The sequence below is a fragment of the Lissotriton vulgaris genome, chromosome 12, assembly GCF_964263255.1.
Source record: "Lissotriton vulgaris chromosome 12, aLisVul1.2, whole genome shotgun sequence".
NCBI classification, from domain to species: Eukaryota; Metazoa; Chordata; class Amphibia; order Caudata; family Salamandridae; genus Lissotriton; species Lissotriton vulgaris.
The window spans coordinates 79,605,608-79,627,966 of record NC_141700.1 but is presented as its reverse complement, the minus strand read 5'-3'; the positions used below and the strand labels follow the sequence as shown (position 1 = coordinate 79,627,966).

Here is a 22,359-nt window from a genome sequence, read left to right as displayed (position 1 = left end):
CCCACTGTCGAAATATTACAACTGGCAAAAGGAGTTAAAATATTCATAAAGTGGAAGTGGTAGGGAACACCCACAAAACTTGGGTGAGGTGTAGGGGTAGCAGTTTTTCCACCTAGAAAAATATTTTTCCAGTGGAGAAAAAAAGGGATCGAAAATTGTGCCGTGGCACAAAGAGCTAGCATTTCGCCGTGCCGAATTGCACAAGACGCAAAGATATAGATTGGGAACAAAGACTTGAAGAAACTGTCTGATAAATAACACAGAGAAATTGAGACTGGTGCAGGTTCTAGACATAATATGGAAAAGTTTTGTGAATTCCAGAAAGTTTTGACTCAACCCATGTGAGGGTGTAGAGCTATGTCTGCAGAATTGTGACTTTTTCTGAGAATTGGGCATTTATTATGCTTAATTTGCAAACATCCTGTAGACTTTCTAGATAAGAGGAAGGAGTTGGAAGCCACAAACCATTTTGGAGAAGTCACAAAAATACTCTGTCCTAGATGTGGGCATCACTTCACAAGGGTGTATCGACTAGAGCGCTACCGTCTTGAAGACTTGTCACGCACTTTTACTGAGAAGAACTGGATTTTCACGGTCACTGATCCCGGGTGATGCCATTGACAAATTGCTAGACTAGTGTGTAGATTTGCACTAACAGAGGATTTGGTTTCGTGCGTAGCACAAGCGCTAAATGAATGGAGTATTAAAGTAAGTACCCTATTAGGTATGTATTTGCATACCACAGCTTGATTGGCTTGTGCACCAGGAAGCTTTGTCCCATATGGTGCAAGCCGTCTGTTGCATGTGCACTTGCTTTTTCTATTTTGGTGCAAGCAAGAGTTTCTTTGCGGGTTGCATTGATCACCATTGTGAGCTGGAAAGTGCATTCGTGGTTGGAAGAGTACATGGTTCTAGGGTGGTCTGTAAAGGAAAACTTTGGGCTGTGTGTTTGGTCGCAAGAGAGGACTGAGTGTGCAGTTTTTCAACACCATGATTTCATGTCCATTGGAAGACTAAAAGATTTTAGAAAATGGTTCAGAAATGTCAGAATTAAAAAACAGTAGCTATGAATATAATAATTCACAGTAGATATTAAACCTTGATTGGTATGCCTGTTGATTCGTATCCGTGTTTTTGTAGAGCTTGCTGTTGATATGTGTCCCTGTTGTACATAGAATCCATGTAACATGCATGTACTATTCATTTCAAGCCAGGGCTTTACTTGCAGGAAACCTTGACTGCTTTGATGCAAGTCTGGGGAGAGGATGTGGTCTCACGTCTAGACTGCGACTTTGGTGCTGGAAACCAAGGTTCGAGTCTCGGAGTCGACTCCACATCCTGTGATTCTGGGCAAATTACTTAATCTCCATGTGCCCACCAAAAAAATGAATGTGTCCTTGTGGAACATAACCGGTGCTCATGTAAAGCGCTCCAATACCTTCGGGTCAAGTTTGCTTTATAAATCTGCAACAAACAAAAAAAAGCCAGATCTTGCAGTCTAGACAGCACAGTGTAAATTTGTAGTCTGGCACATGTAGCAAGTATAGTTGGGTGTGAGGTGCTAAGTGGTGTCTTAAATTGTCTTGTGCATGTATGTACGATTGTGTCATGAATAAGAGCAAAAGGTACTTCAGCATTTTATGGATGCTTAAAATTCAATGTCTTTTCGTGTGTGAGGTGTACCGGACTGATGCTAATTTGGTTGTTTTGTCTGAAGTTGTGCTCTTTAGACTTTGAGCGCTTGGTTGCCTTGTCTGTAAATGTGTGCATTAAGCTTCTGTGGGTGGTTTCTTCCTTTGATTTGGAGGCACTTGGCCTGTTCAATTTAGATATGTCTTTAATTATGATACACCAACCACAGACATGTGCACTTCCCAGTGCTTAACTTGTAAAAGAATAAGTGCTGGAGCCCCAACTGCTGCTCAGAAGCCATAGCTGATACTATTGAAATTCAGGGCTACCAAATACCAAAGCCTCAAAGGCTTGATTCCACCTCATGCCTCTTTGAATCACCAGCTGACACTACCTGCCTTCCTATTTCACTCTTTCTTTTCAGGTACTTTTTAATCCCTCCCATCCTTTCTTATCTTTCTTTATCACTGTTTTTTTGTCCTTCTCTTCCACCATTTTTGTATATTCCTGTCTTGCTCTGGGGCAAAGACTGATGAGGAAAGATACGAGGCAGGGACAAAAAATGAGTCCTCCTGCAACCACTGGCTCAAATTACGCCCCGACACAGTCATAGTTCAGAGTGGGGTTTCCTAGCCGCACGTTACAGTGTGGACGCACAGACCATACACGCCATTATAATGAACATTGCAAGCCAACAAATTGGTGAAATCAGCCATAGTTCTTTCGATGTAATTGCATGATAATAATGCAATGCAAATTACAGTATAGTGATTGAGTCTGGGGTTCAAACTGGAAGCAAGAACGCCTGATTTGTTTTGCTTTCTTGAATGCAAGTTGGTCCGAGTGTTTCCCTATCTGTTGAGTGTTGCAATGTTTAGTGGTTTGAAGAGAGGAAACAGCTTCCATTGTGGTGTTTCTTGAAACTAGACACAACAAAAAGTAGCACTTCCTTTGTTCTGACATTCTGTAGTTACTAGACGGCGACCTTTTGTTACAAGAAGATGGGGCCTTCACCGTTGAGTGCCTATGTGTGAAGTCATGAAAGAGCCCTTTGGGCTACGGGGACCTAGCACCATGTGTAAAAGGAGGAGATGTGGTATCATGGTTGATTGTGGAGGAGTCCTTTTGAGGCTGTCATTAGGTGTTGGCGAAATTTGTGTAATTTACTCTGGAGTAATTACGCATAATTTCCAGAAAATTACGTGTAGACACATGAAATGCGAATCTGTCATCTTGTACTGTATTTTAGTGCAAAGTGCATCCTCATAACAGTTTTGGACATTTTGCAGTAAAAATAAAAACAAAATAACAAAAAAAGCAAGTGGCATGAGCAACTGCGGCTTTTATTCTGGCCGCTCACTTTATTCCACGTGCTTGCAGTAAAATCTTACTGTGAACGGCATGTACTTAAGTGACGTGACATAATGGCATAATTTAGGGAATTTCTTGTGACAAATACAATTAAAAAATAACATAAACTATGCTGGCAAGGGCGGGCCAGATACATTGGTATTCCAAGGTCAGGCAAAGGGGCTTTACCTTTCAGCTATTGTTAAGGCCAAGAGTTCTATTGTGGAAAGGTGATTGGAACACTGTCTAAGTAAAGAGTATTAAATCAGTTGTAATCAAGCACTAACACTATTTCCTTTAAACGTGACAAGTTTTATTTAGCGATCCCTAATTGTAAGCTTATCATAAAGTTGGATAATAGACACCGGGACATATCAAAGTCAGGCTGGTAGTGAGGGAAGAAAGACTGCGGGTTTCCAGATTGCTCACATTGTCACTCAGCATTGAAGGGTGTGATAAGAAGCCCTTTATTGTGAGGGATTAAAGTCGTAGTGATTGGTCAATCTTACACTTTCACAAGGCCACGCGAAGGGGTGTGGTGGAAGAGTACGCCTTTATTGTGTATCAATTTCGATAGGGTCAGTGCTACTTGTAGTTTGTTCTGGAAGGATGGAGAAAAATCAGGAAAAGAAAGTAGGTTTTAGTCTAAATGTAGGCCCAAGGACAAAGTATCATCCTTTGGTGAGGCTGGAATGCCACTGGGTTAGGTTTGTCGACTCGTATCAAAATCTGGTGCTTAAGTGTCAATCCTTAGTTTCTTTCGACTGATACAGCCCCTAAACTGTTAGTCCCACAGTAAGTGCCAAACACGGTATCCATTGGTCTTTTGAGCGCCAATGTATAGTTGAGGGACACAAGTTCACACCTTAGGATTAGCATCAGGTTGTTGCGCATGAGTGGTTTAAAGAGATCAAATGGACACATCTACTGGGCCAGGCATGTGCCGCTGCCCCATCAGAACTGCCCAATTTCTTGCTTCCACCCTTTCTAACCCAGAGGTGTGAGGCTGGTCTTCAGAGGTGGTGTTGCACCTTCGGACTCATGGGAGGACAGAGGGCAAATACTAATGGGGCGCTCTGAAGTGCCTTCATGACCAAATCTTCCCAATGATTTGCTATCAGCATCTTCATTTCCTTACGAACAAACGTGACAAAGTGAAATTATAGAAATGAGGCACAAGGCAGAAGTTAGCTTCATAGCTAGATAGGCAGGTACAGGGCCAGTACTCAGGAAGGCGCTACACCACGAGCAGCAATATTCAATGCTCAGTTCCTAGGTCATTTCTGCAGTCGTCCTCAACACTCCAGACCATGACAATCTTACTTCATGTATTCTCTGCACACAGATATCCCATTTAGTGGTGCAGGCTGTGCTTAATTTGAGCCGGTGGTTGCAGGTGGGGCCCACTGGTACTCATTTTTGGTGTAAGGTGCTTATTTTAACTCATTGTGCACAACAAAACACAAAGGTGGAAAGAAGGGAAAAAGAGAAAGACAGAACAACAGTCACAATGGGAAAAACCAAGAACCTGCAAGAGCACGATAAAGGGGAGGGAGTGTCTGGTGGGGGATTAAAGAGGCCTGAGGTGGAATCAAAACTGCGCAGCCTTCGTGTTCGGCACCCAGACCTTCGGTAATCGCGGGTGTACCGATGATTCCATTGGCTCCAACGCAAGCAAGGAATATACCCTCCCAATCCAGTTGTTTAGTTGCAATAAAGAATTATAATTCAAGTGCAGCAGGACTTTACTCTCCAGTGCTGGTGCCGCTGCACCGGCTGAACCGTCTGCACAATTTATTGCTAAACACTTAATCGCAGTTTACCTCGTTATTTTAATAAATGTCACAGATTTAACATTTTTTGAATGTTCACATTTTCTTCAGGGCTGCGCTGCCTTGTATCAATGTTCACATTTACTCCTCTGATCTCTTTGTGTTCATGGTTACATTTACCTGGAGTTACTCTCTGGGACCAATTACCTTCTGCCACTGTCCACGTTTCTTTTTCAGGATTGCTTCTTTGTATCAATATTCACACTTTCTAAAACTGTGAGTTGCTTTAAGTCTGTGTCCAGGAAGAATGTCTGACATAATATCGACAGGCAGAATATCGAAATACAAAAATATCGGAGCAAAAATATCAACATCAAAAATATCGGAATCCTATCTTCATAAAGGTAAGTACAAAAATATCGAAAAAATAATATCGTAGTACAAAAATATCGGAATCAAAAATATCCTTTTTTTAAATGTATTAATAATAATGTAAAAATAATTTTTAAATACATATAATTTTACAAATATTAAATATAAATATTAAAACAAAATTAAAACTAATACATATACATTTAAAATAAATAAAACACCTAATAATTTAATGTAATATTTTTTTTAATGTTATTTATTTATTTTAATGTAATATTTTTTTTTTTTACCCTGTGCGCCTGTACCCCAAAAACCCAAAACTGACCCTGAACCCTAAAAATATCCCTGTACCCCAAAAACCCAAAACTGACCCTGAACCCTAAAAATACCCCTTTACCCAAAAACTGAAAACTGACCCTGAACCCTAAAAATACCCCTTTACCCAAAAACTAAAAACTGACCCTGAACCCTAAAAATACCCCTTTACCCATGAACTGAAAACTGACCCTTATCCCTAAAAATACCCCTTTACCCAAAAACTGAAAACTGACCCTGAACCCTAAAAATACCCCTTTACCCAAAAACTGAAAACTGACCCTGAACCCTAAAAATACTCCTTTACCCAAAAACTGAAAACTGACCCTGAACCCTAAAAATACCCCTTTACCCATGAACTGAAAACTGACCCTGAACCCTAAAAATACCCCTTTACCCAAAAACTGAAAACTGACCCAGAACCCTAAAAATACCCCTTTACCCAAAAACTGAAAACTGACCCTGAACCCTAAAAATACCCCTTTACCCAAAAACTGAAAACTGACCCTGAACCCTAAAAATACTCCTTTACCCAAAATTTATTAATATTATTTAATTACCAATTAATTATTAATTAACAATAACAATAAAGTAAATATATTAGCACATTAGCTGTAATTAATTTAATTTAATGATTAATATTATTTTTCATAATTAATTAATTAAGAATAACAAAAAATTATATATAAAAAAATTACTATAATTAATGTAATTAAATAATTAATATTGATTAATTACCAACTAATTAATAATTATAAATATGTACAAAATTATATTAATTAATTAACTAATTGATATAAATTAATTACCAATTAATGATTAATTAAAATATGTACAAACATATATTAATTAATTAATTATTAATAAATTACTTCCCACCCTATTCCCCTATAAACCCATAACCCGCTACAGAACATATTTATCAATTAATCAATTAATTAAAATTAATTACAAATTATTTCTCAATTAATTAATTAATAATTCCTACTAATTATTAATTAATTTAACATAATTAAATTACTTCCCACCCTATTCCCCTATAAACCCACAACCCGCTACAGTAGTAAAAGACAATATTTAATTAAATTACATTAAAAATAAATAATAAAACATAATAAATACAATATAATATACACTAAATTTATTAAAAAATTGATATTAATAACATCGAAGTTATTTATTTCGATATTATTGACATCGATATTTAAAACTTCGATATTACTGATATCATACTAATATCGATATTAAGACTGTCGATATTACTTACCTTCGATATTTTGTCCCATCGATATTTAAACTTCGATATTTTTGTATATCGATATTTAAAAATCGATATTTTGTCTGTGTACCGTCCAGGAATAGTTACTCTGTTGCAAATGATCAGGTCTCTTCATAGGGTTAGTTTCTTTGTTGCAATCTCCACTTCTTAATGGAAGCCTTAGTTGCTTTGTATCTGTTGTTTTCTTAATTTTAAACTAAAATGAACCTTAGAAGGATAATAACTACAGGACGTTGCTGAACTTTTAATAAGCTGCCAACAAGCATTTGTTTGACATGAACTAAAATGGGTACTAAGTTTGAAAGCGTCTATAATATAATTCCTTCGCCACAAAGAATATCAGGCGGCCCTACCTCTCTATTTGGACTCTAAGTCTCCACCACCCCAGTTGTTCTTTTCCTGATACAACCTAGTGCTCTGATGTAACTGCAATGATTCACACAGCGCTTTAAAAAACTCCTTAATAAGTAATTAAATAAATAAACGTGTTTTATCTTTATTATTTCTTTCCTTAAAGAGGAATCCTAAAGCTCAATTTACCCATGTACCCCCTCTTCTCTCCTGTAATTAAATATCAGATCATTTACAACAATTTGTGGGGAATAATTATAACAAAATACTGATTCTGATGGACTTTGCTCTCTCTTCTTCCCTTGTTGGCATCCATCTGATCAGGGGTCCAGACAAGACAATGTTGCTCTTAAAGTGCTTAAGGGTTTAAGTTGAAAATGGGAGTTAAAGCTCGAGCACCTATCTGCCTTCTCACCTCCCCTTTCTCTGATCATAGGTCTTTAGGCTATTCAAGTAATGGGGATACACTCTGCAAAATGTTGACATGAGCCCATGTGGCGGTCCTACTGAATTCTAATATAGATCTATAACTTTAGAAGTTAAGATGGCTCTCTCTTTAATCTGGTAAAATAGGCTCCATTCCTGTAAGGATCAGGTACTTAGGCCCAGATTTTATGAGAATTTGCCTTGATTTGCATCACTTTTATGATGCAGCACTGATGCAAAATCTATTTTGGGATTTACAAAGCCATTCAAATCATGATTTACTTGACTTTTGCAAAAAGCAAAAGTAGCACAAGGCAGTGCACAGTACTGCCTTGTGTAGCTTTGTTTCAGGTAGGTGTGATCTGGCCATTCACATGCATCCACATATGTATTTTGACACAGACCCATATTAATAAAGACTTGGGTTTGTCCCAAAATGGTGTGCCTGCTTGAGGCTGGCGTAACTAAGGGAAATAGCTTTAGCTCTACTTGTTATTTCCTCTTTGCATTTATTCTGCATTCTGAGGCACACACCCAAAGACAAAATACCCTCAAAGTAATTTGGACCAGTGTGCCTGTCAGTGTGTCATGAACCTGACCAAAGAGGGCATGAACGAGCCGTAATTAGATCATAAATTCAAATCTGTTTCCGAACAGGGACCCTCCAAAATACATTTGTCCGGGGCCCCAAAAATTCTTAAGCTGGTGCTGCATTACATGAAAAGTTAGTAAATATGCCCATTAGCATCTGATTTTAAGTGTGATGTTAACCACACCCATACTGTGTCCCGACCACAGTATGGGCCACTCCCCAAGGCTACACTCTCAAACGATTGGATCGCCAGACTTGGAGAGGCGGTGGACTGGCCATCATTTATAGAGATAGCTATAAATGTTGCGTCATTTCATCCACCACACCAGCTTGTTAGAGCCTACATTTTACTTTAGAATTCTCTCCTACCACCACTTTCTCTGGCATCCTAGCCTATCGACCACCCGGCGCTCTTAACAATTTTGTCGCTAACATGACAGATATCGCCGCCAATGCTGTGCTCACCTTGTCTAATTTCACTTTGCTAGGGGATTTCAACCTACATCTGGACAACCCCCATGACATATCAGCCATTAATTTCCGCTTTACCTTCAGGCCATTGACTTATGCCAAAATGGCTTTCATGCGACACATATCAGGGGACACCTCCTGGACCATATCTATAGCAACTTAGACAATCTAACGGTTGAGTCACCTATCCCGTTACCCTGGACTGATCACTTTTTATTACCTTTTATATGGTCTACAAATCCCCCCTCCACCCCTCAAAACCCTAACAAGCATTTGGGAACGAAATGGGCCTCGCTTCCGCTCCCTGATTGGGAATTGGCCCTCGCCAAAGATCCACCTAATAGGGCAACTAATCCTAATACTGCTACAACTAATTTTGACAACTGGATCTCTAGTACCCTCGATGAGGTTCTCCCAAGGCACCCTCTTAAAACAATATTAAGACCCAAAGTTGCTCCGTGGTACACAACCGCCCTTAGAACAATGAAGCAAGCCTGCCGTAAACTCTCGAGAGCCTGGAGGCAGGACCACTCCCAACTCAGGAAGGTCGAATACAGAGCCGCAATAAAGCTTTACAAAAATGAGATAAAAGCTGCACAAGTTATTTTTTATGATTCGAAAATCAATTCGGCTGCTAATGCCCCCCAAGGAAATTTTCAAAATAGCTAAATCCCTAATCTCCCCCTCCCCTGAGCGTCCTTCAGCTGACGGCGCACAAACCCGCTGTAACGACCTGGCTACTTTTTTTTCCCAAAAAATCCAGGCCATTTATTCCTCATTTAGCAATGCCAAGGATGATACGGAACTCACCTCTCCCATAACCTTCGATTCCTCTGTCCCATGTATGCTTGACAAATTTCCCACCCTTGACCCCACTGCTTTAGACAGACTGATCCCTAAGATCACCTCTGGATCTCCCAATGATCAAGCTCCTCCCCAGACTCTCATTAAGGTCATGGATGTCATTCGACCGGTCATCTTGGATGTCCTTAATGCCTTCATCATCTCCAAATCCGTCCCATCCTCGTGGAAGTGTGCGATGGTGAAAGCCCTGTTGAAAAAGCCCACATTGGACCAGAATAACTTGGCTAACTATCGCCCTATTTCTTTACTTCCGTGGATGAGTAAACTGCTTGAGAGGCACGTCAATAACATCTTAGTAGACTATTTAGAGTCCAACAGTCTGCTACGTGCCTCTCAGACAGGGTTCCGTCCTCAACACGGAACTGAAACTGCCCTCTTAAGAAGCCAGAGCTGTGCTGGACCGGGGAGGAAAAGTCGCCATCATTCTACTTGACCTCAGTGCCGCGTTCGACACGGTCAACCATGCCACACTATTACAACGACTGAGTGGCTTGGGCGTGTCGGGCGCGGCCCTGGAATGGCTGACCTCCTTCCTGGACGATCGATTCTTCCAGGTGTTTGAGGGTGAGGCAGTCTCCCCCAAACATCCACTCAGGTGTGGGGTCCCCCAGGGCTCCTCCCTGAGTCCCACTCTTTTTAATGCCTATATGGAACCCCTAGACAGGATAGTCCATCCCTTTGGTGTGCGTATTGTTACCTACGCCGACGACACCCAACTGGTAGTCTCATTGGACCACTCTGAGGGATCGTCTACCACCTTAGGTCCCTGTCTAGAGGCCGTTGCCAGGTGGATGCAATCTTCCTGTTTGAAACTAAACGGGGAGAAGACAGACATTATTCTGCTGGGCAACCCTCCCCCGTCTACCCTAGCATCCATCTGGCCTCCATGTCTTGGCCCGCCTCCCACCCCCAAACCTCAGATAAAGAGCCTTGGGATCTGGCTTGACAAATCACTTGATTTTTCGGTTCAGGCCACCGAGACTGCCTCTACATGTATCGGGCTGATGAAAATGCTGCGCAAAGTGCTCCCTTTGCTCCCATTCCAGGCGAGGAGGATCATGGTCCAGGCCCTGATACTCTCCCGCCTGGATTATGGCAATGCCCTATACATGGGAGCCCCGGTATCAGTGACCTATAGGCTCCAAGTTACGCAAAACTGTGCTGCTCGTCTACTGTTTAACCGCATCGCTGCTGCAGCGATTTTTGCGCTACGCGGCTTTTTTCGAAAAGCCGCGTTAGATGACGAGCTCAGCTCGTCATCTGCACACGCCACCCGTGGCTGATGACGAGCTGAGCTCGTCATCAACATCGAAGGGGTTAACATCCCCCGCTGGCAGTCAGCGAAAAAAGCCCTAAAGGAACTTCACTGGCTCCCAGTTGCGGCCAGAGTACAGTTCAAGGCTATGTGTATCTTGCACAAATCCTTTCACCGGACAGGCCCTCAATCCGACACCCTATAGTTACGCCCTATGCCCCGTCCAGATCCTTCCGTTCTAGCTCCTTACAGCTTGCAACTACCTCCAAAGTCAACAAAGCTCGCTGGGGCGGTCGCTCCTTCTCCCATACTGCGGCCAAGTATTGGAACTCTCTTCCGCTCCCTCTTCGAGAGAATAACAACCTTAGGTCTTTCAGAAAAGCGTTAAAAACTCACTTGTTCGCTAAAGCCTGCTGAACTACCCCGTGCTCACCACAAGCATTCAGTCACAAGCGCTGCGAGGCCTCCGGGTAGTTATGCGCTATACAAGTGTAATTTTCATTTCATTCATTCATTTCATTTCATTTCATTTCATTCATTTCATTTCAACTGGGAATACTAGTGCTGAAGCCCCAGGTGGACAGTACTTCCTTTTGGCGTAAAAGACGGTCTGCTCAGTTTTCCCCACTGTGCTTTGTGCCATGTACTGTATTATCAATGTATAAAGTATCACATTGATAGCAGTGGTAAAAGTGCTGTTGAACATCCACATCAAGCCCATTGTAACCCTGGGCGTAGTTCGCGGAGTAGCGCTACACGTAGCCACGCAAAGTGCACTTCACACTACGCAAGCTAGTGCTACGTGAACTGCGTAGTGCGCTGTTCACGATGATTGCAAAGTGCCGGATGCTCATCCGCACTGTGCAATCATCACAGTGCGAGCTGTCGTTTTCTGCCGCTCGAGTAGATTTTTACTCGAGCGGCAGCTTTCTCAACGCGGACTGGTAGTTTCTCATCGTGAGCGGTCGCGACCACTCGCAATGAGAAACCTGACCTCCCCACGTTGAGAATCTCGCCGGGAGGTTTATTTTCCACGCTCGCGATCGCCATCTTGATGTTGCTGATCGCGAACATGGAAAAAGTTTCGCCGGATTGTCTTTTTGCTTGCTCGTAGTCGCCAACTTGACGTTGAGGACCGCAAGCAAGCAAAAAAATACTGCTGCGCTACACTACGCTACTCGTGTTCGCAGTGTGCTACGTGCAATTCACGTAGTGCGGAGTAGCGCAAACTTCGCAAACTATGCGAGCGGAACGTAGCTTAGTCCATTGTAGCACAGGGAGTAATAGTTGTACAATACAAGAACCATTCAATGACCTTTAGAAACCTAGGTGCTAACAATGCCAATTGGTGTGGGTGGATAATTCAGTCTCCCACGCACACCAATGTCCTAATATAATAAGAAAGCACACCATTATCTTACATTATTAATTATCAAAGAAGATTAAGGTAATCACATGTTACCGATTCCTAAATACTGCATTTTACCAATTCGGTATTTAGGAATCGGTAAATGTGATGTAGGTAATGAATCGGTAAAATTTACAGATTCGGTAACATTTCTTATTACTGATTTGGTAAATACCGATTCGGTAATAAGAAATACCTTCCCATTCATTCCTATGGGCCTGGAGGCCCATAGGAATGAATGGGAAGCCATTCACTATTACCGATTCGGTATTTACCGAATCGGTAAAAGGGGAAGCATATTCAAGGGTGGCAGGGTGTCATATTGACACCCTGTTGCACCCCTGAATCGTGCATGTGTGCACATGTGGCGCACATACATGTCCTAAGGGCATGTATGTCTGCCACATGGCACTGAGAAAAAAGCAAAAAATTGCTTTATTTAAGGTATTTGGGGCCCGATGTAGGTAAATCTACATTTACCACTTCATAAATACCGAATCATACCGAATCGGTATTTATGAAGTGGTAAATTAGAGGGGGGGAGATGTAGGTATTTCAGATTCGGTAAATACCGAATCTGTAAGATTCGGTATTTACCGATTCTGTAAATACCGATTTGGTATCCCCCATTGCTTCCGTGGGCCTTGAAGCCCATAGGAATCAATGGGCATTACCGAATCGGTAATTACCGATTCGGTAATTACCGATTTGTGCAAGGGTGCAGGGGGTGTCACTTTGACACCCTCCAGCACCCCAAAAAAAGGCATGTGAGCCATGTGGCACACAGACATGCCCTAAGGGCATGTCTGTCTGTCACATGGCATAGATGTGCATGCACACATGTGCATGCACACCTGGATTCGGTATTTTAACACCCAATTGGATTGGGTGTTAAAATACCGAATCTGAAGGGTCTGTGGGACTGAAAGTAGTCCCACCTACATCCCAAATTAAAAAAATTGGTAAAATTACCGATTCGGTATTTTTGCGATTCGGTAATTTTACCAAATTGGTAAAATACTGAATCGGACAAAAAAAGGTCCCCTACATCTCAGTAGGCCAAATACCGGTCGGAAACGGCCGAAATCGGCCGTTTCCGACCGGTATTTGGTACCTACATCGGGCCCTAAGTATTTACCAACAACTTGTAGTTGGTGGTAAATAACAAATTCTTAAGGCTAAAATGAGTGCTCCCTACATAGGCTTTAAGGAATTAGTAAATTACCGATTCCTTAAAATAAGGAATTGGTATTTTACCGATTCCTTAAAATAAGGAATTGGAATTTTACCGATTCCTTAAAATAACGAATCAGTAAATGACAGATTCCTTATTTGCAGCCTCCTACATCTCAAAACCGTAAATACCTGTCGGAAACGGTGAAATTTACAGAATTTCACCATTACCGACCGGTATTGCCCCACCTACATATGGCCCTTAGTGTATTCATATAAAGTGTACCACCCAGTTACTACAAAATTCTTTCTACAAACATACATTTGGAGACATTTGTCACTGGCTCCCCTATCTTTTCTGTGTGATGATTTCCACCATGGTGGTGGAGATCCCCGTTCACAGAGATCTATAATTCAGTAAAAAAGGTGAGATGGACAAGGGGAATACTTATTACTACTTAAGGGAGGCACATTTATGGAGGGACCTACATCCACAAAATAGTGGGACTATTGCTATTCAAAAAATAACGTTTAAAGTTACTGCAGTCTAAAGGCGACAAAACAGTAAATATACTCTGACACAGCCGTGGAGAATGTCAAGCACCACACATAGCTACTCACATGATCATATGAACTGCAACACACTCCATTAGTAAATAACAGAGAAAGAGAAATAAAATAAAATCTCTAACAAAATAGTGTAATGATGTTAAATAAATTAAATTATTTCAACATTTAAATTATACATGTATGTGTATATATATATATGTGATCAATAAATTATTTTATTTAAAAATGTCATAATAATCAGAATTCAAATGGTTAAATGCACATTTATTAAAAAACCAGAAATAATTTGAATGAATTTAACACATACATTTTAACAACATTTTGTAATTAGTAAATAAAAATAAAAAATGTATTGTGTGAATTCTAAAAAATAATATTGGGTAAAATTGTAATTTATAAATTAAATTAATATATTTAAATTAATTAAATTTTAATACACATGTTTTATTTGTTGCGCTGTGTTGTAAGATTTAATGTTACTAGGTATTTGCTAACAATAAATAGTTCAAACTAAATGCTATTTATATTTTAGATTAAAGTTTCTTTAAAGAATAATAAACATACCAATATATGTATAGAAAGATACAAATAGTAACCACATACTGAAACATTCTGATCTAGTATGCTATACCACTAGATTTGAGGGTCTGGAGATATGTAAGTCTCACCTAGGTGTAAATTTGCACTGTGAGATGGTGACTGGCAAAACTGTCTATAGTTACAACTATTTATAGATGTGATATAAACATGTATATTTACCTTTGTGAACATGCATAAGGATCTATTACCTTTACGAGCCAATATTATTGGCACTAATGACTATTCAAATATTTCAACGTATTATCATGACCATCTTTGATGCACAACAATTAAATTGCGAACCATTGCATTGGTATTGCCGATTGCGATGTCATGTGTATATGTGCATAAAAAGGCTGTATGTACACATACACGGACATTAGACAGATATATATCTGAGATTAAGTAGAAGTACCAAAATTACAGTTTTTTGTAGATTTTTTTATCATCGCAAACATTTTTATCTGCATAAAGAAACATACTTTACATTTCAGAGGATAAAACACTGAAATTTCCATAAAACATAAGTTGAAGGGATGTTATAAAAAAAAAGACTTTCAAAACACTGAATTTTGCTAGAACAGGGAAAACACATTTTAATAGTCTTATTTGGAAAACCTATGCAGGAGTTTCACATTGTGCACATTTATTTTGAAGTGAATACATTATTGGAGTTACCATATTATTTGCATGTAGCTTATCTTTTTAAAAAAACATTGTGTTGTCACTCATGTCTTGAATCTGTGTTTTTGACACTGAATTTTTGCTATCTATTATACCTGTTGGAACAGCAAGCCATTTACTGGTTTCCCCTCACCCGTGTTATGTTATGTTAAGTCATATTTAATATAGCGCACAACTCACCCGGGTGCATCTCGGCGCTGCTGCGGAAGCAGGGATCAAGAGAAAGAGGAAGGTCAGAACAGGTGGGATTTGAGGAGTTTCCTAAATTTGCAGAAGTTCGAAGATGTGCGAACATACAGTCGAAGCTTCTTACAGTTGTGGGGGTCAAGATAGGAGAAGGTTTTTCCACCACTGCAGGTCTGACGAATGCAAGGAACACACAGTAGGGCTTTATTCAGAGATCTTAGGCAACGACTCGGAATATAAGTTTTGATTCTTTGTTGCAGATATAGCGGACCTTTCCCTTTGAGGGCATTATAGGTAAGGCAGCAGATCTTAAAACACAATCTTTTCTTCACCAGTAGCCAGTGCAGTTCCCTCAGCAATGGACCCAAGGCCGTGCCTGATGGAAGGTTAAGAACAAGTCTGGCTGCAGTGTTTTGAACTGACTGGAGTTTGGCAATGAGGGTCTCATTTACATCTTCTAGGAGGGCATTGCCGTAGTCCAACCTGCTCATTACTAAGGCTTGGACCACATTATTGTGGGCAGAAGTTGGAAGGTAGAGGAAGATGCTGCACAGAAGGCGCATTTTGTGATAGTTGATAAAAGACTGAGCTCTTGAGGCGGAAGCCGAGAGCAGGGAAACGCTATTTTTAAGACGACTTTTTAACTATTGTGTGTGTGAATACTGTTGGCTCTTCATTTTAAAGATTGTTTTTAAAACTGTTTGAGTGTGTTACAACTGTATTCCCCTAAAGCCTAACCACTGCCCCCTGACAATCGACCCCTCGCGCAGCTGAGCTAGGCGCTGAGGAGGGTTGAGGACAGCCGCCGTGAAACCACAGGGACACGCCCACCGAGTTAGGCCACGCCCCCCGCTACCCTCGTTATAAAAGCGCACGCTCTCCTGTCAGCGCTTGATAAAAGACTGAGCTCTTGAGGCGGAAGCCGAGAGCAGGGAAACGCTATTTTTAAGACGACTTTTTAACTATTGTGTGTGTGAATACTGTTGGCTCTTCATTTTAAAGATTGTTTTTAAAACTGTTTGAGTGTGTTACAACTGTATTCCCCTAAAGCCTAACCACTGCCCCCTGACAATCGACCCCTCGCGCAGCTGAGCTAGGCGCTGAGGAGGGTTGAGGACAGCCGCCGTGAAACCACAAGGGCACGCCCACTGAGTTAGGCCACGCCCCCCGCTACCCTCGTTATAAAAGCGCGCGCTCTCCTGTCAGCGCTTGATAAAAGACTGAGCTCTTGAGGCGGAAGCCGAGAGCAGGGAAACGCTATTTTTAAGACGACTTTTTAACTATTGTGTGTGAATACTGTTGGCTCTTCATTTTAAAGATTGTTTTTAAAACTGTTTGAGTGTGTTACAACTGTATTCCCCTAAAGCCTAACCACTGCCCCCTGACAATCGACCCCTCGCGCAGCTGAGCTAGGCGCTGAGGAGGGTTGAGGACAGCCGCCGTGAAACCACAGGGACACGCCCACCGAGTTAGGCCACACCCCCCCCCCCCCCCCCTTCCCCCTCATTTAAGAATGTGCTGTTTCCGGAGGCACAGCGGACGGGCGCAGCGGGCGCGCCGGCGGTGCGCCGAAGGCGCGCCAAAGGCAAGCCCGTCTGCGCCCGTCCGCGACCTGACGGGGCCAGGGGCCACAACCCCTGCCCCCCACACCATCCAGGTCAGGACATACAGCTCAGCCGCCATAAAAAAAGATAAGACCTCCTATTATGGCGCAATGCCCGCACTCCTTTCCTCCAGCCGACCTCCCTATTCAATGCCCTGGCTGCAAACACTCCTTTGACATCAGCGAGGCACCAGCCACGCCACAGGACTACCAGATGTACCTGTTAAACTGCCGATCTCTTCCTCGGCATAGCATGCAGATATGCCTTCTCCTAGAGAATCACAACCCGGATGCCATCTTCTTGACGGAGACATGGCTCACGCCCCATTCAGAGCCAGACATAGTCACCGCCCTTCCCCCTGGGTTCCAAATCCATAGAATGGACCGGACCAAGGGAAGAGGGGGAGGCCTGGCTATCATTCTAAAAGAGAAATACTGCTGCCGTATTTCGACCGAAGCTATTCCCGAATGCGAAAGCATTGCATTCAGAATAGACTTCTCTGCGAACAGCTCCCTTTCTGGTACCCTGATATACCGCCCCCCAGATTCAGGAAAACTGTTCACTAGGTCTCTACCAGATATCATCGCGAATCGGCTTCTAACCCCGGCTAACTATACAGTTCTAGGAGATTTTAACTTCCATTTTGACTCCCCCACAGACCTCGTTGCTAGGGAATTAACAGAGGGCCTGGCAGCTCTGCAATTGACTCAGTTGGTTAGGTCCCCCACCCATGAAAAGGGAAACCTGCTCGACCCAATCTTTAGTAACTGCACCGGACTAGCGGTCGGGCAACCCACTCGCCTCCCATGGACAGACCATTTCCTCATCCCATTTACCTGGCCTACCATCAAACTTCCCTCATTGCCTCCCCGTCCTATAACTAGGAGGAATTGGAAAAAACTTTCCATAGAGCCATGGACAACTATCCTTGAAGACTCCCGTCCACCTCCCTGTACTAACCCCAACCAAGCAAATAACAACTATGAGGGTTGGATCAGGAAATCACTGGACACGATCCTTCCTCTACGGAAATCCGCTCCCAAGAGAGTACACAAGTCTGCTCCCTGGTTTTCAGACTCCCTGAGAGACCTGAAACGCCTCTGCAGGAAAAAAGAGAGAGCCTGGAGAATAGACTTCCTCCCAGAAAACAAAAAACACTACAAAGAGGCTATTAAGGCCTACAGAAATGGGGTGAGAACAGCTCAGTCCGCCTACTTTGCAGACCAAATAATGGCAGCAAAATCAAAACCCAAGGAGATCTTCCATCTGGTCAAAAAATGCATTACTGTCAATACTGCCCCCCAGTCCCGAAATCACTAGAGCAATGCAATGAACTTGCAGACTTTTTCCACAATAAAGTCACGCAGATTTATTCCGCTTTCCCGGTAACAGCTAACAATTCAACTAACCAAAGCCCCCTGAATAATTCCCCCCTGCAAGGACAACCTATGCTGGACCACTTTTCCCCACTAAACCTGGAGACACTGCAACAACTGGCAGCCCAAGTCAAATCTGGGTCTCCCCTTGACCCTGCCCCACCAGAAATACTGCTCCAGGCAGGCCAAGCCATCTTTCCAGTGGTGCTAGAGCTCCTTAATTCATCCATTTCCTCCTGCACAGTACCAACCGGGTGGAAAAGAGCCATGGTACGGGCTCTGCTAAAGAAACCCACCCTCAACCCAGAAGATCACTCTAGCTACCGTCCAATTTCATTACTCCCCTGGGTAAGTAAAGTGCTAGAGAAACACATAAATACCCAGTTGACACAATTTCTGGAAAGCCATGCACTCCTGGACCCATCCCAGACAGGTTTCAGGCCAAAACATGGTACTGAAACTGCTTTGCTGGCAGTCGTCGAAGAGTCTCGAAGGATACTGGATCAAGGGGGATCAGTGGCAGTGATCCTCCTTGTTCTAAGTGCAGCCTTCGACACGGTCAGCCATGCCACTCTGCTGAACCGTCTGCATAACATCGGTGTCGGAGGCGACGCTCTAAAATGGCTGGAATCATTCCTGCATAACAGATCCTTCCAAATCTTTGATGGGGACATAACATCAGTCAGAAAACCCCTAGACTGTGGAGTACCACAGGGCTCCTCTCTGAGCCCTGTGCTCTTCAATGTCTATATGAAACCATTGGCTGGGCTCGTCGAACCATCAGGCATAAAAATTGTATCATATGCCGACGATACCCAGCTAGTGGTTTCACTGACGCAGGAAAGCACCGGCCACACCTCAGGAAACCTGATGAACTGCCTAGAGGATATAAAAAAGTGGATGACAGTTCTTCATTAAAGCTGAATGGAGATAAAACGGAGCTCATGCTCCTAGGCACTGTTTCACCCACTTTACTCCCCTCCATGTGGCCTGGATGTTTGGGCACACCTCCCATCCCCAAAGAGAGTGTAAAAAGCCTGGGAGTATGGCTGGATAAAAACCTCTCCTTCTCCACCCAGGCGACTAAACTTTCCGCCATCTGTTTTGGCTTACTTAGAACACTAAGGAAGGTCCTCCCCCTCCTCCCAATGGAAGCAAAACAAGTGGCAGTTCAGGGCCTGATCCAGTCCCGGCTGGACTCAAATAACGCTCTGTATGTGGGGGCCCCAGAGCTGTCCATGCGGAAACTGCAGGTCGTCCAAAACTGCGCAGCCCGCACGTTGCTGCAGATTCCGAGGACGCAGTCTGCAAAACCTGCCCTGGTCGCCCTACACTGGCTCCCAGTAAAGCAGAGTGGCATTTAAGGCACTATGCATCGCCCATCGAGCTTTCTGGGGGTCTGGCCCAAGGATCCTCAACAAACTGGTTACTCGATACCATCCTAACAGAAACCTCCGATCTACGGAAGCCTTTCTAGCCGTAGTCCCAAGAGTGCCGAGAGCCAGGACCGGAGGAAGGATGTTCTCCTTAAACGCTGCGAAGATGTGGAACACACTCCCGCTACAAATCAGGTCCAATCCCAACTTACTCTCATTCCGAAAGCAGCTGAAAACGTACTTGTTTGCTATATCCACCTAAGCTCGCTTCCATCACTCATCAGTTCTGTTTTTTATGCCTCAGCGCTTGGACGCCCATTGGGCAGCAATCGCGCTTTACAAATCACAATACAATACAATACAATACAATACAGCATACTCCGTAGGTGGCCAGTATGTACTGTCTCATTGTTAGCAGGCCTGGGCGTAGTTTGTGTAGTTTTGCTACGCGAAACTCTGCGCAGTTAAAAAAAGACTTTGCAAAGTTCAGAGAGTGGCGGAGTGCAGTGCAAACTGCAGTTTGTCCTGGTATTCTACCCGAGTGGCAGCTCACGCTCGCGAACTTACCGTTCGCGATCGCAAGCGGGAAAAAAACTCAGCTGCACACCGTGCAGTGGAGTTTTCTGCACTGTGCGAACTCTGTGGAGTGCAACGTGCAGAAAACTCCGCAAACTCCGCAAAGTTCACCGCCCAGGCCTAATTGTTAGTGCTTTGTCTATTTTCATGCCAAAATCTTTTTCTACTTGTTTGGGTATCAGGATGGACCCCAGTTGGTGCGGCCACCAATCGTCCATCCATATAGAGGCAGCTTTCCCAAACAGCATGATCTCCGTATTGTCTGCGTTTAATTGGAGATAGTTCCTGTTCATCCAATCAGAGATGGCTAGCATGCCCAGGGTAAAACGGTCGTTTGCAGCTGTCAGGTCGGGGTCAAATGTAAACTTCAACTGGGTGTCATTCTCATATGAGATTATTTCAAAGCCAAAATGCTCAGCAATCCTGGTCAGGGGGGCCATGTAGATGTTAAATAAAGTCAGGCTCAGACAGGAGCCCTGTGGAACATCCCTGTCCAGGATTGACATACACGAAGAGTCTGGGCCAAGGATGACGGTTTTATATCTATCTTCCAAAAAATGGTGGAGCCATTTTAGTGCAAGGCTTTGTATGCTGATCTCTTGCAGCCTTTCCAGCAACCTTGTGTAAGAGACTGTATCAAAGGCTGCTGAGAGATCTAACAGCAAAACAAACAAGAAGATGGACGGAATGTTGCACAATGGCAAAGCATTCACCCCCCGTCACAGATCTGGGTACAATCCATTGTTATTTTGCTCACCAAGCCACCCCAGTTCAGACATAGTGATATGCAAATCAGTCTTGACCCTGTGCCTCATGGGAACAGTCCAGCCCGAACTGCCAAGCCATGTCTTCCCTGGACCGGAATCAAGCATCCTAGGACCGGTTTCTGGCTATTAGCCGTCTTCAACCAGGATAGCTTGACTCCAGTGGCCTAGTGAGCACGGGACCCACGTCTGGGCATACCCTTCCCACATAGGGTGAACAGCAAAACAAACATGAAGATGGACGGAATGTTGCACAATGGCAAAGCATTCACCCCCAGTCACAGATCTGGGTACAATCCATCGATATTTTGCTCACCAAGCCACCCCAGTTCAGACATGGTGATATGCAAATCAGTCTTGACCCTGTGCCTCATGGGAACAGTCTAGCCCGAACTGCCAAGCCATGTCTGCTCTGGACCGGAATCAAGCATCCTAGGACCGGTTTCTGGCTATTAGCTGTCTTCAGCACGGATAGCTTGACTCCAGAGATCTAACAGCACAAGCATTACTGGGTTGCCTACGCCGAGCCTGCGACGCAGGAAATCAGTTACGGCCAAAAGTGCTGTTTCCGTGCTGTGGCCTGATGGAAGCCAGATTGGGAGGTCTTTAGGATTTGATTGGATTCAAGGTAAGTAACTAGTTGTTTGTTAATTGGACTCTCAAGCTGTTCGCCCAGAAGAGGTAGCAAAGATATAGCCAGTAATTGGCCAGAGATTTTTGGTCCAGGGTGTTTTTCTTTAGGTTAGGCGTATGCAAGCCCTCTTCCACTTAAGCGGAATGATGCCTGTTTTCATAGAGCAATGAAAGATCGCTAGGATCATCGGGGCAAGGTGGTTGGCCAACAGAGATATTATTTGGGAGGGGGGCAGATGTCCAGAGGGAAGCCTGACTTAGCTGACGCCAATGAGCAGCGAATTTCCTCCAGGGTGAAGGGTCCAAAATTATCTAAGGTGTAGGGTGACTCCTTTAACTCGGGACTAGTGGTTCCCACATCTGACAAGGATGGGAGGTAAAATTTTGCATAAATGTGAGAGATCTTCTCTTGGAAAAAGTTAGCCAGTGAGTCACAGAGCGTCTGGGATTCCCCCCTACGAGTGTTTTCACAAACCTTGCTTTGTTTTTACCTTGTCACTTTCAGGTGTTGTGAAGAAACAATTACCTTGGAAACGGTACCCTTGGTGTAGAAGAGACCTGCTTCAATGGAGTCGGATGTGACCTATGTGGATTTGAAATTTATGTCAAATGTGGGGAAAACATCTAAGTTGAGATCAGGTAATGGGCACCATGGGGAAATGGAGAGGCTCAGAGGTCTGGGGGAGGTTTCCTGATATGTTACTGCATGTGAAAAAGAAAAATGGGTATAGAAATATCACATCATGCTATG

At 43.2% G+C, this 22,359-nt stretch overlaps 1 protein-coding gene across 2 annotated transcripts in view; it reads left to right on the top strand.

The window, feature by feature from the left end:
- The first annotated feature begins 516 nt into the window (after positions 1 to 516).
- LOC147673373 (natural killer cells antigen CD94-like) overlaps positions 517 to 22,359 on the top strand; it is an 88,569-nt gene continuing 66,726 nt past the window's right edge. For both annotated transcript variants that reach the window (XM_086946349.1, XM_086946348.1), the window contains exons 1-2: positions 517 to 708; positions 22,114 to 22,247. In XM_086946349.1, coding sequence (XP_086802475.1) covers positions 22,175 to 22,247 — 73 coding nt within the window. In that variant the 5' untranslated portion in view covers positions 517 to 708; positions 22,114 to 22,174. The remainder of the gene's footprint in view (positions 709 to 22,113; positions 22,248 to 22,359) is intronic.